The following is a 14,459-nucleotide window of genomic DNA, read 5'->3' on the forward strand; positions in this document are numbered from 1 at the left end:
GATTAGAGAAATATCCTGTGAACGAGGGATCACAATACGGCGTTATCCGCATACCATCACATCCCAAAAAAAGCTCAAACTGATGTTTTGTCATTGACTGTGGGTCTGGCATTTGTCTGTTGTGCCAGGATGCTCATTGGGTCAGACATATGTGGAAATCTTTTTATTATGGACGATCTGACAGAAATGGTATTTTTGTACTCCATACTCCGTACTCCGTGTGGATTTGAGTATTTGAGTTATTGAGTAGCGATTACTCCGTACTCCGTATAGGTAGCTTTAGACCTGTAGGCTCAGAAAAGGTAAGTGAAGAAGACGATCGGTGATTGGCGGGCCAAAACCGGGGTAAAGGGACCCTAATTTTCTTTTCTCCCCACATTCCGACCATCTTCAACTTCTCTTTTTCTCTCTTCCTTTTTCTCTTACTCGACATTCTACCAACTATTAAATCCCCGTTCTTACGTCCTTTCTCCCCCGGTACTCTCTCCCCCGGATTCGGACTCCGTCGGGAAACGAGACGCGATGACGCCTCCGCACACGCGCTATTTCAGCCCGCCTACGATCGCGATTTTACAATAAAAATTGAAACTTCCACTCGTCGACAATATTCTGCGCTACACCTCGGGTTGTTATAAACGAACTCTCCGGACTGTCCTAGCGGACAGTCCACTGTCAATTTCGCCATGGAGGGCCGCCAACAAGCTACGCTGGGTGTTTCGATCACCTTTTTCTCGATCGCAACTATCTTTGTCGCCCTTCGCTTCATTTCCCGAATATTTGTGGTCAGGAGGATTGGGTTACACGACTGGTTGATGTTGGTCGCATGGGTAGGATCCCTCGACTTGATCCCTGCATGTACCCGGGGATGTAGCGACAACGGACTCGATCTATTGGCGAACCGGGCACATGATTGGAACCTCGTGCTAGAGCTCGGAGGCTAACCAGTCTACAGATAATTGATTTTGGCTTTTCCTTCTCGATATTCTTTGCCGTCAAGAAAGGCCTTGGTCTCCATTCAAGTGACATTAAGCCGGAAGATGCACTCGCTTTTAATAAGGCCAATTATGCGTTCACGGTCCTTTATGTCAGTTACAACTGCCCTTTGTTACTCCCCTTTGTTACCCCGCGAAACAATAGCAAAAACAATGGCATGCTGAGACAACCATTTAGAATCCGGCATTAATGGCGGTTAAGACCTCGATCCTTGTCTTCTACCTAACCTTGACGCGCAATCAGAAGGTTTTCCAATGTGCAAACTACGTCACTCTGTTTGTAGTGAACGCAGCGGGGTTTGCATTAACTATGGTCAATGTTTTCCAATGTCGACCTATCGGCGCAGTGTTCCTTTCCGACGTCCCGGCCCATGCGACTTGCACCGACATTGTCACCCTGTACCTCTCCTCGTCCCCGGTTAATATTATTACCGATCTCGCTATCCTGTTGCTTCCGATGCCGCTTTTGACAAAAATGCGCCTACCTTTTAAGCAAAAGATAATCTTGGTGATCACTTTCTCCTTTGGTTTCTTTGTCGCCGTGGTCGATGTGGTCCGAATTGCGTTTCTTCAACAAGCTGCCATCTCCCGCTCGCTGGAAGTCAAGTCAATTCATATTCAAAACTCCGGAGGAGTAGATTTCAGTTGTACGACTCGCTCATCTCCCATATTTGAAACTAATGTGGCAATCGAGCTAACAGCGGGAATTTGGCAGGGTATGCGTCGCTGTCTTTCATGTGGTCGGTCGTCGAAGTCAACCTCTCGATCATTTGCGGTTGTGTTCCAAGTCTCAAACCTCTGGTCACTCGTCTTGTTCCGAAATTGATTCGAGATACAAATGATGATACATCAACCTCTTCACCCCCTGGACTCTCTGGAGGCGCAGCAGGGGAAAGCCAAGTTGCCGTGCCACCTCCGGCTGCTGTCCCAGGTTCGCCGGAATTTCCATCCTCATCCCCATTGCCACCGAGCAGCGAAGGAAACAAGGGCCTGCAAAATCAAGTTGGAGGTGTCTCTGCTGGTCGACCTAGCTCCCGAGACTCGGAGCCCATGGGTATATTGGATTTCCTAGGTCGCCCGGAAACAGCAGCTCTCGATACAGAGGGAGGAACCCATACTAGCGCATCTTATGCACCGGATATCACGTTCTTCGATTTTGTTAATATGAAGAATCCGGAAAGTATGCTCAAGCTAAACAACAGGGAGTCGATTGCACCAATTGCATTGACCACACTACTATTCTTCCTTTGGGGTTTCGCATACGGCTTGCTTGATATTCTGAATTCCCAATTCCAGTCTATCGTCCATTTAGGTCCATGGCATTCATTGGGTCTTCATGGCGCGTACTTCGGTGGATACTTGCTTGGCCCTCTGCTAGTTGGCCAGCCCATCTTGAAAATATGGGGCTTCAAGTCCACGTTCATAACTGGACTTTGCATCTATGCCTGTGGATCCCTCATATTTTGGCCTTCTGCTGTTCTAACGTCGACACCTGCGTTCATTTTGTCAAATTTCATTGTCGGGTTTGGTCTAGCAGTTCTCGAGACCGCGGCAAACCCGTTCATTGCGCTATGCGGACCACTTGAGAATTCCGAGATCCGACTCAATATTTCACAAGGCGTGCAAGCTGTCGGAAGCGTCTTATCGCCGCTCCTAGCGAAACGGGTTCTCTTCAAGGATGTCCAGGATGTCGCATCTTTGGTTGACGTACAATGGACATATCTTGGCATTGCTCTATTCGATGTACTGCTGGCAGTGGCGTTCTATTATCTACCAATCCCCGAGGCATCAGATGAAGATTTGGAAGAACTAGCGAATCGACGCCGAGAAGACAATATGACCAAAGTAATCGGCATTCCGGTCGTTTGGCTGACTCTAGGCCTGGGAATCTGGTCTCAGTTCTTCTACGTGGCCGGACAAGAAGTCCTCGCGACAGCACTCCAACGTTTCGTTATTTCCGCTCGTCCAGATTCATCACTCGGACCATTCGATTTCCTGACCATCGGGCACAGTGTTTTCGCCGTGGGTCGCTTCTTGGCCGCATTTGCGCAGTGGTTCCTCAAACCACGCTGGATTCTGGTGGTCAGCTACATCGGTATGATCGTCTGCTCCATTCTTTGCATGAAAACAAGCGGCACAGCCGCAATCGTCATGGTAATGCTGCTCTACCTTTTCGAGAGCGGCACATTCAGCATTATTTTCGCTATCTCCCTACGCGGCACAGCCCAACATACGAAAACAGCCGCTGTCTGCATGACGATGGCAATCAGCGGCGGCACCTTCTTCCCATTTGCCCAGTACGCCGCATACCTTTCACACGGCGCATCATATTCCTTCTGCGTTCTAGTCACACTCTTCTGCGCCGGCGCCATCTTCCCCATCTACCTCAACCTCGTACCTGCCGTGAAAAAGCAAGTCGACCCTGTTCCGAACGAGTATCTGCGCCGACACCGCCGCCGAAGTCGGAAACCGGTCGACACCATGCATCGCGAAAAGGACAATCCTGCTCTTGGTGGTGTTCTTTCACGTCCCCGCAGTCTGGCATCGAATCCAGACCACCTACCGGATCTTCTACTCCCAGAGGAGATTCACCAAAATTCACTCGCTCATGATCTTCCGAGGGCTAAATCTAGCTCTAGCTCTAGCTCGCGTGCCAATTCGAATTCCTCCCGCAATTCTGGCTCGAAGCAACGGTTCTCCGCCACAATCAATGATTCATGACCGTTGCTCAGCTAGCTGGATTGCTGTCTTTGCCGCCTCTTTTCTTTTTCCTCTACACCTCACCACACTTGTGAGCCCTTAAGATACCCCTTAGCTTTCTATTTTTGGAATTTGTGACAAATATTTTGTTACGTATCTTCTCCGTACATATTTTTGGTGGCAATCCTTTTGTTCAATTTTCTTTGCAGCATTTCAGCGATGGTGTTTGGCCAAAAGCTCTCTGGGTTCTCTCTTCGCTTACTTTTTGGCCCGATGATATTCGACCAATCTCATCCTCAAACTTGGCTTCTGATCGGAATCAATTATTCTAATGAGTAACCTCGATCTGCTTCATTCCCTGCTATGAGGGTGCTCCCGTACACCATACTAAAAAATACTACCCAAGAAAGGAAGACTGTCATTATCAGGCAATGCATATGACTTTAAATAGAAGCCTCTGATACTGCGATGAAGCTAACTTTAAAATAAACCATCATTCGTGAACGTTGGTCCGGTGGAAAGAACAATCTCAGGGGTTGTGGGTCTGCTCCGGCTTGCGCATCCCGCCCGCAACCCACCGCCAGCGCTTGATCAGATTGCTCGTGTTCAGTGCAACCAGCTTACTGGTCGGCATCAAAAACAACTCGTCGATCTCCTCTAGCGTCTTGTCTTTCGTCTCGGGCATGAAGAACAGCTGGTAAAAGAAGCCGAGCGCGGCCAGCCCACCGAAGAAACCGATCGTCAGGCCGGTGTAGCTCATGGCCTTCTGCATACCCTCGAAGTTGTATGTCACGATGAATGACCACAAGTAAAGGAACGCAGAGCAAATCGCCATTCCTTGACTGCGGGTGTTGAAATCAAAGCTCTCGGCTGGGACCACCCAGGTCAGGCACGAGTACGCTCCGAAGAACGCCATGTAGATCACCAGACCGGAGAAGAACAGTCCCAAGGCAATTGACCTGTGGGCATTGAAGTAATCGATACCACTGTTTGTGTATAGGTAGCCGACTCCGACCAGTGCGAGGCCGACGATGAACATCAGGATGTTTTGTGCCCACACACGTCGGCCGAACCTGTCCATGGTGAACACGGCAGGAATCGTTCCCAGGAACAGCGCGCCGCCGCCCACCATCGACATCAGCACTGACTCGCGGTCGTCGAAATTCATCTTGGACATCAAGTTTGACATGTTGTACATGACCGCATTGATTCCCGTCATCTGACCGAAGAAGATCATTGCGGTGGCGTAGACAAGCGCACGTCGGTTGCGCGGCTGTCTGCACACTTCCAGGTATCTCTGGTACCAGAGCTCGTCCGCGGACCGCTCGACATCATGTTTGACAGTGACTTCCATCGCAACGTACTCGTCCAGACTTTTCGGGTCCTCCATATTGCGCAGCGACTTCCACACCTGCCACGCGCGGCCGTACTTGCCCTTAGATACCAGCCAGCGAGGTGATTCCGGCAGGAAGCACATGCCGACCAGCAGGATGGTTGAGAACAAGAGGGACGAGCCCAGCATCCAGCGCCAGCTGCCTGACTTGACGTCAAAGAATACACCGCCCGCCGCGTATCCGATGATCTCTCCGAATGCGATCATCAGCTGGTACACGGACACCAAGTTTCCGCGCACCGCAGGCGGGACACACTCGGAGATATAGATACCGACACAGCCGCCTTCGATGCCGATGCCGATGCCGAGAATGAATCGGCCGGCAAACAGCATTGCCACATTGCGGGATCCCGCACAAAGTCCTCCTCCCAGTGTGTACCACAGACAAGAGATGATAATCGAGTTGCGTCGTCCGAAATAGAAGTTCAGTGGTGTCATGATGAGCGCGCCGGCCATGGCGCCGAGTGGCATGAGTGAAGAAATCAGCGAAATATCGTTGGCCATTTTCGGGTCGTCCATGCTCGCCCACTCGCCAGATGCGATGAAGTGCTTGCGAATACCGGGCAGTGCGCCTGAGATGACCGACTGGTCTAATCCACTCAGCATTCCACTAAACGCGGCAAACACACCCAGCGTGATAACTAGCATGCGTGGGCTCCTCATGCGCACTGGTATCTGCGCGTATGCGAACTTGTCATACGCTGTTTCGTTGGTGAGATACTGTTGGCTCTGTAGGTCGCGTGCCTCGATCTCCTGCTGACGCTCCTCGGGCGTGAGTTCATCATCGATGAACTCTTTGCCCATGGCGTCGGGCTTTTCAACATGGTCGCTCATTTTGTATGAGTTGAAGCGATCATGCAAGAAAGTTTTGGACTTGGAAGGGAAGAGAAACAAGGGTCGATGAGACGGCCCTAATGCCCTGTATATAAGGACTGTTTTTCCAAAAAGTTTGTCTGCGGGATATTGTTCTCCCCCCATTCCCCGACCTCCATGCCCCAGACCCCCACAGGTCCCCACAATTCCCCAGACTATCCAATTAACTTTTCCCCTTTTTTTCTTTTCTTTTTCTTGAAAAGCGTCGTCGCACGTTGTACCAAGTTTGTGTTATTGTGGCGTTATGTAGGTTTCAGTCTAGTAATATATACAGGGAGTAGTTCGTATCAGGATTACAGCTCCTTGAATCACAGTGAGCGTGAAGCCTCAAGAGTTAGGGCTGCTTAAACAGCTGAAGTAGGGTCCGTTAGAAAGCTCACAGCCCCTGTCCCTCCCAACCCACTTTTCGTCAATATTCTCCCTCAAATGCCTTCGGATTACAACCAGCCCAAATTCCAACGCACATTCACTTTGTAATATTACAGACCTTAAGCCTTTTGCTGGAATGGCCGGGAACTTACCACCCAACATGCCTAGCTCGATTGAGTAATGAGCGACGCAAGTTCCCGAGTTGGCCAGAAACTTTCCCCGCACCCCCACTCCTTCCCCAAAAGACGTTCCAAGGTTGGTCGAGTGACAAACGGAAGGAACAAATGGAAGAAACTGTACGGAACCGGCACGGGTGAGTCTTTCCTCATCCTCATATGCCGACCCGGACGGCTCCGTTAGCCCGGGGATTGGCTGGGGCCCCGAGTCTTTTTCCCCGAAGACTTCCCGATAGGAACGCGAACCCGGGGAAATCAAGCCGACGGAGATATACCGACACAAAATCTGAATCCATTACCAATATTTAAACCACGTCTTCCGTGTCTTGGGCTAAGCATTGAGGCCAGTTATTTCAACCTTTGGATTATACCTTCTACATCTAACCAGTCTACAAAATATTCCCTTCTCATGTGTAAGTACACCACTTCGACTCCATATTATTCCACGATGCTCTCAACTGCGGCACAGTATTATATAATATGGAGGCGTAATACACACGACACATAGTCTTGCCGATGATATCCCGGGGCCAATCCCAGAAGAAGAAACTTGTCTAGCCTGACACATGCGGCGGCTCGGACCTCGTCCGAGATTGGTCACATGGAATGCCACCCCATCATCCATCCCTACATGGGAAGTTTCGTCCACGCGCATCCTGTCTCTTGGGAGCGCTAAAAAGTAAAAATCCCTTCGGGTTAAAGTCGCCTGTGGTGAGGTAATTCCCACTTTATAACTAGACTTGTTTATATTCAAAACTCCATATTAAACCACTCAAATAAGAGTTGTGTCTGAGGATGTTAGTAACTCTTCTACTATTGGGAACCCAGCCTACGTATGCTGCCAAGAGGGATAGTCATAGTCCACACGGGTTGATTGAGGGCTTATGAAATTATAGTTTGAAAGAAGACTTCCCCGGCTTCCCCTGCTCCGAGTGTTGATGTCATGAGATATTGCCACCCGAACCTTCGGACTAAAACCGATCCCGTATAACCCCCCATGGGATGGGATCGGCGGACCTGAATATCCCCAAACCTTGTATGATTTACCCATGGGGTTCCTCACCGAAATCCGTTTCAGTAGTTTCGCCCTCTAATCAGGCCGTACCAAGACAAGTAACATTGCTGAATCATTGTCGTGAGCCCAGAGAGGGAGGTATCGCGAGTCTAGAAAGGCCAGAAAGGGAGGATTAATTGTCGGGTCTCAGGCCCTTTCCCACTGACAGCGCTTTACCGGCCACCTATACTCCGTACCAGAAACGTATGGGAACCCGATATCTATCATTTCGACCTTGTCTGGGCTAGCTAACGACATCGGGATTGCTAGAGCGATCTGCAATTACTGCCCGTGTCTCCGTACTCCGTACAACATAGACTTTATGGTCAAGTGGACTCTCAATCTGCAGTAGAGCCGCCAAACTCGTTAGTATCCTTCTACCACTTGCCCATTGACGAGAACCTAGTATGTAGTCGCCATAATGGCCAAAGCTAAAGTCAGCGCCACGTTCCCCGCAAATGATCTTTACATCCGCCAAGACAGTTTCTGCACACCCCAGAAACTCCCAATCCCTTTTCCTCCGAAGCATTTCGCCACCAGGAACATCCTCCGTCTGAAAGGTCTGCAGTGAAATGTTCCCGCAGACCAGAGAGCCGTTGCTCTCTAATATCTAACAGGCGCCTTGGCTGCACACATCAAGCATAGAATCCTCGGGCCTCAATACCAGACGGCAGAATCTCGTTCAAGGCTATACTAGGCTCCATACCAGCCGTGGTTTCTAAAAGACCACGCACCGGCATTATCGGTTCCTTCGAGGCCACAAACTCAACCGAATTGCCAAACTCAGCCTACGCTTCCGATTCCCAAATCTCTTCCCTGTATATATCAGCCTCCGACTCCCAAAACTGGTTCGCAAGGCCGACATCATTTATTCGTACGTGTCATTTGTTGAGATATATACTATATAGGAGCCAGCAAGAAAGGAGGGGGATAATTGATTGCTACGGAGAACGAGCTGCCCGACTAAGGTACGGCCCTTATAGTGGGACCACTCTTCAATGGCGTTGTGAAAGCGTGATATTTGCCAGCTGGCTGAGGTCAGCTTGGCTTTTATTTATATACTTGTATCTTTCGGAGAGTTGCTTGATAAACCGTTAGGCCCAGTTTACCCCGAGGGTACGATTAGGATCATGCCGTTAAAAGATTTGTACCGCACACTTTCTGGTCATCACTGCGATTGGCAGAGCATTAGTTGTACCAGACAAACGAAGGAAGTGATAGCACTTGCGTCGTTACTGCACGCAACAAAAACATGAAAGAATTCCCCAAGTATCGACTTTTCCCGACATTTCATTTCATTCAAGTTGGGAACTACCTTCAAGCGTACAAATACCAATGAATATAACCTTGGAAGAAGTCTGCCCCCAGATTGCTATTCTCCAACCTCACGGTCGGTATCCCAGTGGCCATATTTGCGCATAAGATGCCATTCCCATGTCGCTTGTCGAATGCCCTTGCCCCATAAATAAAATACAAGGCCCATAAGCATGATGATGCCAGAAATGCAAGCCATCTCCCCAAATGCCTTGCTGTATCCTTCCATGTCAGTCCAGGGGTTTGTGTAAAAGGAGAGCAGAAATCCAAACGCAGCTATAGCAGATTGTTAGTTTCAGGTCTCAACGAGCCTTTCGCATCGGAACATCTGACGAAGAGGCTTGGAGGATACTAACCTTTAAACGCTAATATCGAAACGGTCACTTCACCGACGGCAGGTCTGTAGCAGTCGATCACATATACCATGGCCACATTGGTGGCCTGCACAATTGCAAAGTTCAATAACCCAAGCCCCAATGTGGGAACCATCCAGTGCAACTGGTTGTCGATTCCAACACCGTATAGGATCAAGGCAATTGGGGCAAGTGTGCCGCCGATGACAATAGAAGGAAGACGCATTTCAGGTTCTCGAATACCACCATTACGTTGGGTGAACAAATCTGCACTCCAATCCGAGATATGACCTCCAAATGCAATTCCAAGGAACGATCCGATTATACCGGAAGAAAAGCAAAGCCCAGACTTCCAGGACGAAAAGCTGTATGCCGTTGAGAATGCGGTGGCAAAATTAGACGTGATGGCTATCAGAAATCCAATTGTGACAGCAAAGACGAGTGATGCCCAAAGGACGGGTGGCAGCATGATGAGGGCTATCGGGCGTATGAAAACTCGAGATAGCGACTCCGACGTGAAAGTCCCAGGAAACAATTGTAACGACTGGATGTATGTCCTTTTTGCACGAGGAGCAGAATTCACTATAGTCTCGTGATATTCGGATAGGTTCGACTCCAGACGGTCGGTCTTGTCCAAGCAATCATCACTGGGGACAGCCACTTCAGCTTCTTCAATATGCCTATTGAATGTGGTTTCTGGAAAGGTGAAGATTACCAGAATTGTGACGGCACCAAGGAGCGCAGATCCAACATAGTATATATACCGCCAATCGTGAGATATCATAATAAGACCATCGACAACAATCCCACCTGCAGCACCCATAGATAGCGCGGCAGTATAGGTTGCCATGACTGCACCTCTCTCATGAAGAAAGAATATGTCTGCAATTGTCAGAGGGCCGAGACATTCGCCAGCGCCAGCAGCGAGGCCCATGACGATGCGGCCTGCCAACTCCACCCCGTAGGTTCTGGCAAATCCCGACCAAAGGCTAGTGGCGAAGTAGAGGATGAACGAGAAGATATAAACAGGGCGTCGGCCATACTTCACAATCAGGGGCATCCAAAAGAACATGCCAATTCCTTGACACAGTGCAGTTGTACTGTAGAAAAATGCAACCTTCGAGATATGGGAACTGAAATCGGGACCCTTGGGTCCTAGGAAGTCCACGGTTGTTTCCACTATCGCAACTGTTGGACCAGCCACTAGGAAATTGCAAAAGAAAACTGCCAAACATACGACAATAACAATATAGTACCGGAACGCCCGCGACCTTATTTGGAGATCGTGTTATTAACGCCCGCTAGCTATGAACAGGGGCGGGTCTTACCAGTTGAGGGGATCATTCGGATCCCTGGATGGGGTCGGGATCAGGATGATTTCGTTGGTCTCATGATGCCGAAGACGTAAACTTCCCAATGTGTTTTCCTGGGTGCCATCGTGTCGAATAGTTGTTGACTTAGTCTGCATTGTAGGTGGAAATGTTCATATGGGGGAAAGCAAGTCGGGGGCCTTGAACGCTTATGAGAAGTTGAGCTGCCAAACCAAACGAGGCTGATTTGACTGGCACCCCCTCTTGTACGAACATAATATTGGACTAGTGTTGACATTCATAGTTGGATACGACGCTCATCGTCGTTCGGGAAGTGGACAATGTTCCTTACCCCACACTGTCTTACCCGAAGAGCTATTACCCCACGTCTTACCCGGCGGGGAAGAGCTGCACTTTCTGTGGGGTTTCTCTCCATCTGCCGAACTGCAGAAATGAACCGATGAGAACCTCCCCGACAGTGATGATTGTTGATTGTCAGAACTTTATTAAACTTGGCTAGTTCCGCCAGATTACCCCTTTTCTTACGTTGCACAATCCTCATCAATCTAGGTAGACGACTGCCCACCATGCAGATTATTTGGCGTGAATCATCTGACGACGCAACATATGAAGAGGCTCGCATCGGGCGCGTCTTCAATCATCGTCGTCCTCAACGATTCCCACTCGCAGTTGTAAAGGCTACCTGCGAGGATGATATTGTGGCTGCGGTCAAACTGGCCACGGAGCGCAACTGTCGTGTCGCCGTTCGCTCTGGCGGACATTCCTGGGCTGCTTGGAGTGTTCGTGACAATTCGATTTTAATCGACCTTGGGAACTACAAATACTTGGATGTAGATCCCGCGAAAAAGATGGCCATAGCCTCTCCTAGCATGACTGGGAGAGAAATCAACTCAGTCTTGGTCGATCAACATGAACTGATGTTTCCTGGAGGTCACTGTCCGGATGTTGGCATTGGCGGGTTCCTCCTTCAGGGTGGAATGGGTTGGAACTGTCGCGTACGTACTCGGTACTGATTCAACCCGGTCACGATTACTGATCTCGTTTGACATAGAACTGGGGTTGGGCCTGTGAGCGAGTGCAAGCAGTAGATGTTGTGACTGCCCAGGGAGATCTGATTCATTGCAATTCTGTGCAGAACCAGGACCTATATTGGGCAGCTCGTGGGGCTGGACCAGGTATGCTCACCGTGGATTCCTTCCTGTTCATCATTCTCGCTAACTCAATCTCCAACAGGGTTTCCGGGCATAGTGACAAAGTTTCACTTGGATGTGCTCCCGTATCCGAAGCGAGGATTCCGATCGTCGGGTTACACTTATCCCATCTCCATGTACCGCGAAGCATTCCAATGGGTTCTGGACATAACTCCTGGCTTCGACCAGGACACTGAAATTGCGGCCATCGCCCATTATCCGGATAGTGACTCCGAGATGGTGTTTTTCGTGCTTTTTGTTACGATGAAGAATGAACCGGACGAAGCAGAAGCAGCCCTCCGTCCCGCCCAAGAGACACGACCAGCCGGCACGATTGAAGAATGGTTTTGTCAAGAGGACAGTCTTGAGAAGCAATATATCAATCAAGCAGAGAAAAATCCGGAAAGGCACCGCTACTGTACAGATAATGCGTTCATCCACGACGATGCCGATGTGCCTGCTGTTCTTCAGGAGGCATTCACTACTCTCCCCGACAAGAAAGCGTTTTCGCTATGGTATGCGATGAACCCGTGTAGTTGGCGGAAGCTCCCTGATATGGCCCTTAGCATGCAATCCGACCACTACTTTGCTCTCTATACTATATGGGAGGAAGAAAGAGATGACCCTCGCTGCCAGGAATGGGTTCGCAATGTGATGAAGAAGGTAGAGAGGCATTCGGTCGGAGCATACCTAGGAGATTCCGACTTCCAAGTCCGCAAGACCAAATACTGGTCTGATGACAATGCCATGCGACTGATGGAGATTCGACGCAGTTTCGATCCCCACGGTAGAATTTGTGGCTATTTGGACCAAGGGGACCTCTCCGGGACGAAGGGGCTGGACAATGCTCACCAATGGAAAATGTGATGGTGGAAACGAAGGAAGAGCCCAATACCACGGCATGTATTTGCAAAGCATTCTGGCTACAATTAAATAGATTGGAAATTATGTTAGCAGTAATATACAATGCATATTCTTTCATCGTCATTTCTGCTCTCGGCCCCTTGTTAGCCACCAAGATCCGGTCCGGTTGACGTAAAGTTATAAAAGGACGAAGCTAAATCTACTCTCGTATACTATATACCCTATTGTATGTTTTTTCTGATGATCTAATCAAAACAACACCCAGAATGTGAGAATCTAAGACTTTGCTTCATCATTGAGAGCGTAGTTCATTGCTTTCATTTGGTAGAAAAGAGATTTGTCACTTGGATGAAGTTTGGTTGACTATTCGATAAAGAATTGGGATAGCATTCATTAATGGGTCATGCGAACAACCATGGCTGTCCCTCTGAGCTACAACCTAGCACGGTTAAGGCTAAAACCCGGGGGTTTGAACTATGTGGAGGAGTTCGCGTGAAAGACAATATATTCGGGATGTGGGGATATTCCCGAGGCCATGTTGACCAGCTTACAAATGTCTTGGATAGATATCGGCAGGTATTCCGGGTAACTCAACTTCAAGGGAGGGGGGGGCTTGTTCCTGGTGACCCAACCTAGGTTTTGCCGAGGTCTAGTCTTGAATGAACTCCATCAGCGGGGCAGCACTCCTATATGGTGAACTGTGGCATATTTTGTCACTTGATCCGTTCATACCAAGGAGGTTCCCCCCAGATTTGAAATCAGTTCCATTTATTCTTGGACAGTCCCATCTAAGCGTGAACGAGACGGCACCCTAAACGCCCTTCACTTCCAGCCTCATCGCCAAAACACCTCTTCAACATGGAGAACAAATCTTTATCAGGCAAAGTCGCCATTGTCAGTGGCTCCTCGTCTGGTATAGGGGCAGCGATTGTTCGCGAGCTATCTACGAGAGGGGCCAATACCGTTATCAATTATCCATTCTCACACCTAAAGGCAGAAGCAGACGGGGTAGCTGCATCTTTACCCTGTCCATCGGTCGTAGTAGAGGCCGATATGTCAACTACGACTGGCCCACAAAAGCTAGTCGATGCTGCTGTCGCACGCTGGGGAAAGATTGACATCCTCGTGAATTGCGTTGCATTGGCAGTTAACAAGCCGCTGGAAGAGCAGACACTCGAAGACTGGGACCTTTTGGTAAACATAAATGGCCGAGGAACTTTTCTTCTGACGAAAGCCTGTCTCCCACATCTTACCAAAGGCAGCGGGAGGATTGTCAACATTGTCAGTATTTCCGGTCGTGGTCCTCCGCCCAACCAGACAATTTATGCGGGCACCAAGGGAATGGTAGATTCTTTTACCAAGTGCTGGTATGTTCTTCTCGGTGCTGGGATATTATAAATCACTGACCAGAACTAGGGCAAAGGAACTTCCCCCGAAGTATGGGTGTACTGTAAACGCAATCAGCCCGGGGCCAACAAAGACCGAAGGCTTTGCTGCTGCCGGTGAAGAGCAAATGAAAGTACTTCAACCAATTATTGAATGCACACCGGTGGGACCGAGAATGGCAGAGCCCGAGGAGATTTCATTTGCTGTCGGGTTTCTGTGTGAGGAAAGGGCACGCTGGATCAACGGTGCTCATATCGTTGCATCCGGTGGGCTGTTTATTGATTAGCCACAAAGCAATAGTTGGTTGAACCAAGACAACTGAATTTGCTGTTCTATTATTGGTCAAAATTATAGAATTATAATAGCTGTATAAGTATATACGTCAATTTTAAATAAAATCCGACTACTAAAGGTCGAGATAGTGCAAAATAATGTTAGCATTAATATTTTGATGTGAGACATAT

The 14,459-nt window shown here is 49.1% G+C and overlaps 5 protein-coding genes across 5 annotated transcripts; 3 read left to right on the forward strand and 2 right to left on the reverse strand.

Annotated features, from left to right (window-relative positions):
* Window positions 1–683: 683 nt before the first annotated feature.
* N7455_005705 (putative MFS monosaccharide transporter) lies at window positions 684–3,713 on the forward strand (the record flags this gene model as incomplete). Its single annotated transcript, XM_040961556.2, has 4 exons — window positions 684–827; window positions 953–1,084; window positions 1,171–1,639; window positions 1,708–3,713. The coding sequence occupies 4 exons, from the start codon at window positions 684–686 to the stop codon at window positions 3,711–3,713; spliced, it is 2,751 nt and encodes a 916-aa protein (XP_040807989.2).
* A 508-nt stretch (window positions 3,714–4,221) lies between these two features.
* On the reverse strand, window positions 4,222–5,919 carry N7455_005706 (uncharacterized protein; the record flags this gene model as incomplete). The annotated part of the gene is made up of 1 exon (XM_040961561.2): window positions 4,222–5,919. The coding sequence occupies one exon, from the start codon at window positions 5,917–5,919 to the stop codon at window positions 4,222–4,224; it is 1,698 nt and encodes a 565-aa protein (XP_040808002.1).
* Window positions 5,920–8,929: 3,010 nt separating this feature from the next.
* N7455_005707 (uncharacterized protein) lies at window positions 8,930–10,692 on the reverse strand (the record flags this gene model as incomplete). Its single annotated transcript, XM_040961543.2, has 3 exons — window positions 8,930–9,147; window positions 9,228–10,495; window positions 10,553–10,692. 3 exons carry the CDS (start codon window positions 10,690–10,692, stop codon window positions 8,930–8,932), a joined length of 1,626 nt encoding a protein of 541 aa, XP_040807996.2.
* Window positions 10,693–11,121: 429 nt separating this feature from the next.
* Window positions 11,122–12,612, forward strand: N7455_005708 (FAD-binding oxidoreductase; the record flags this gene model as incomplete). Its single annotated transcript, XM_040961546.2, has 3 exons — window positions 11,122–11,550; window positions 11,607–11,730; window positions 11,789–12,612. 3 exons carry the CDS (start codon window positions 11,122–11,124, stop codon window positions 12,610–12,612), a joined length of 1,377 nt encoding a protein of 458 aa, XP_040807997.2.
* Window positions 12,613–13,331: 719 nt separating this feature from the next.
* On the forward strand, window positions 13,332–14,281 carry N7455_005709 (SDR family NAD(P)-dependent oxidoreductase; the record flags this gene model as incomplete). Its single annotated transcript, XM_040961560.2, has 2 exons — window positions 13,332–13,976; window positions 14,026–14,281. Exons 1-2 carry the CDS (start codon window positions 13,468–13,470, stop codon window positions 14,279–14,281), a joined length of 765 nt encoding a protein of 254 aa, XP_040807986.2. The 5' UTR covers window positions 13,332–13,467.
* Between the last annotated feature and the right edge of the window lie 178 nt (window positions 14,282–14,459).

The sequence above is a fragment of the Penicillium solitum genome, assembly GCF_028829755.1.
Source record: "Penicillium solitum strain IBT 25940 chromosome Unknown utg000003l_segment0_segment0, whole genome shotgun sequence".
NCBI lineage: Eukaryota > Fungi > Ascomycota > Eurotiomycetes > Eurotiales > Aspergillaceae > Penicillium > Penicillium solitum.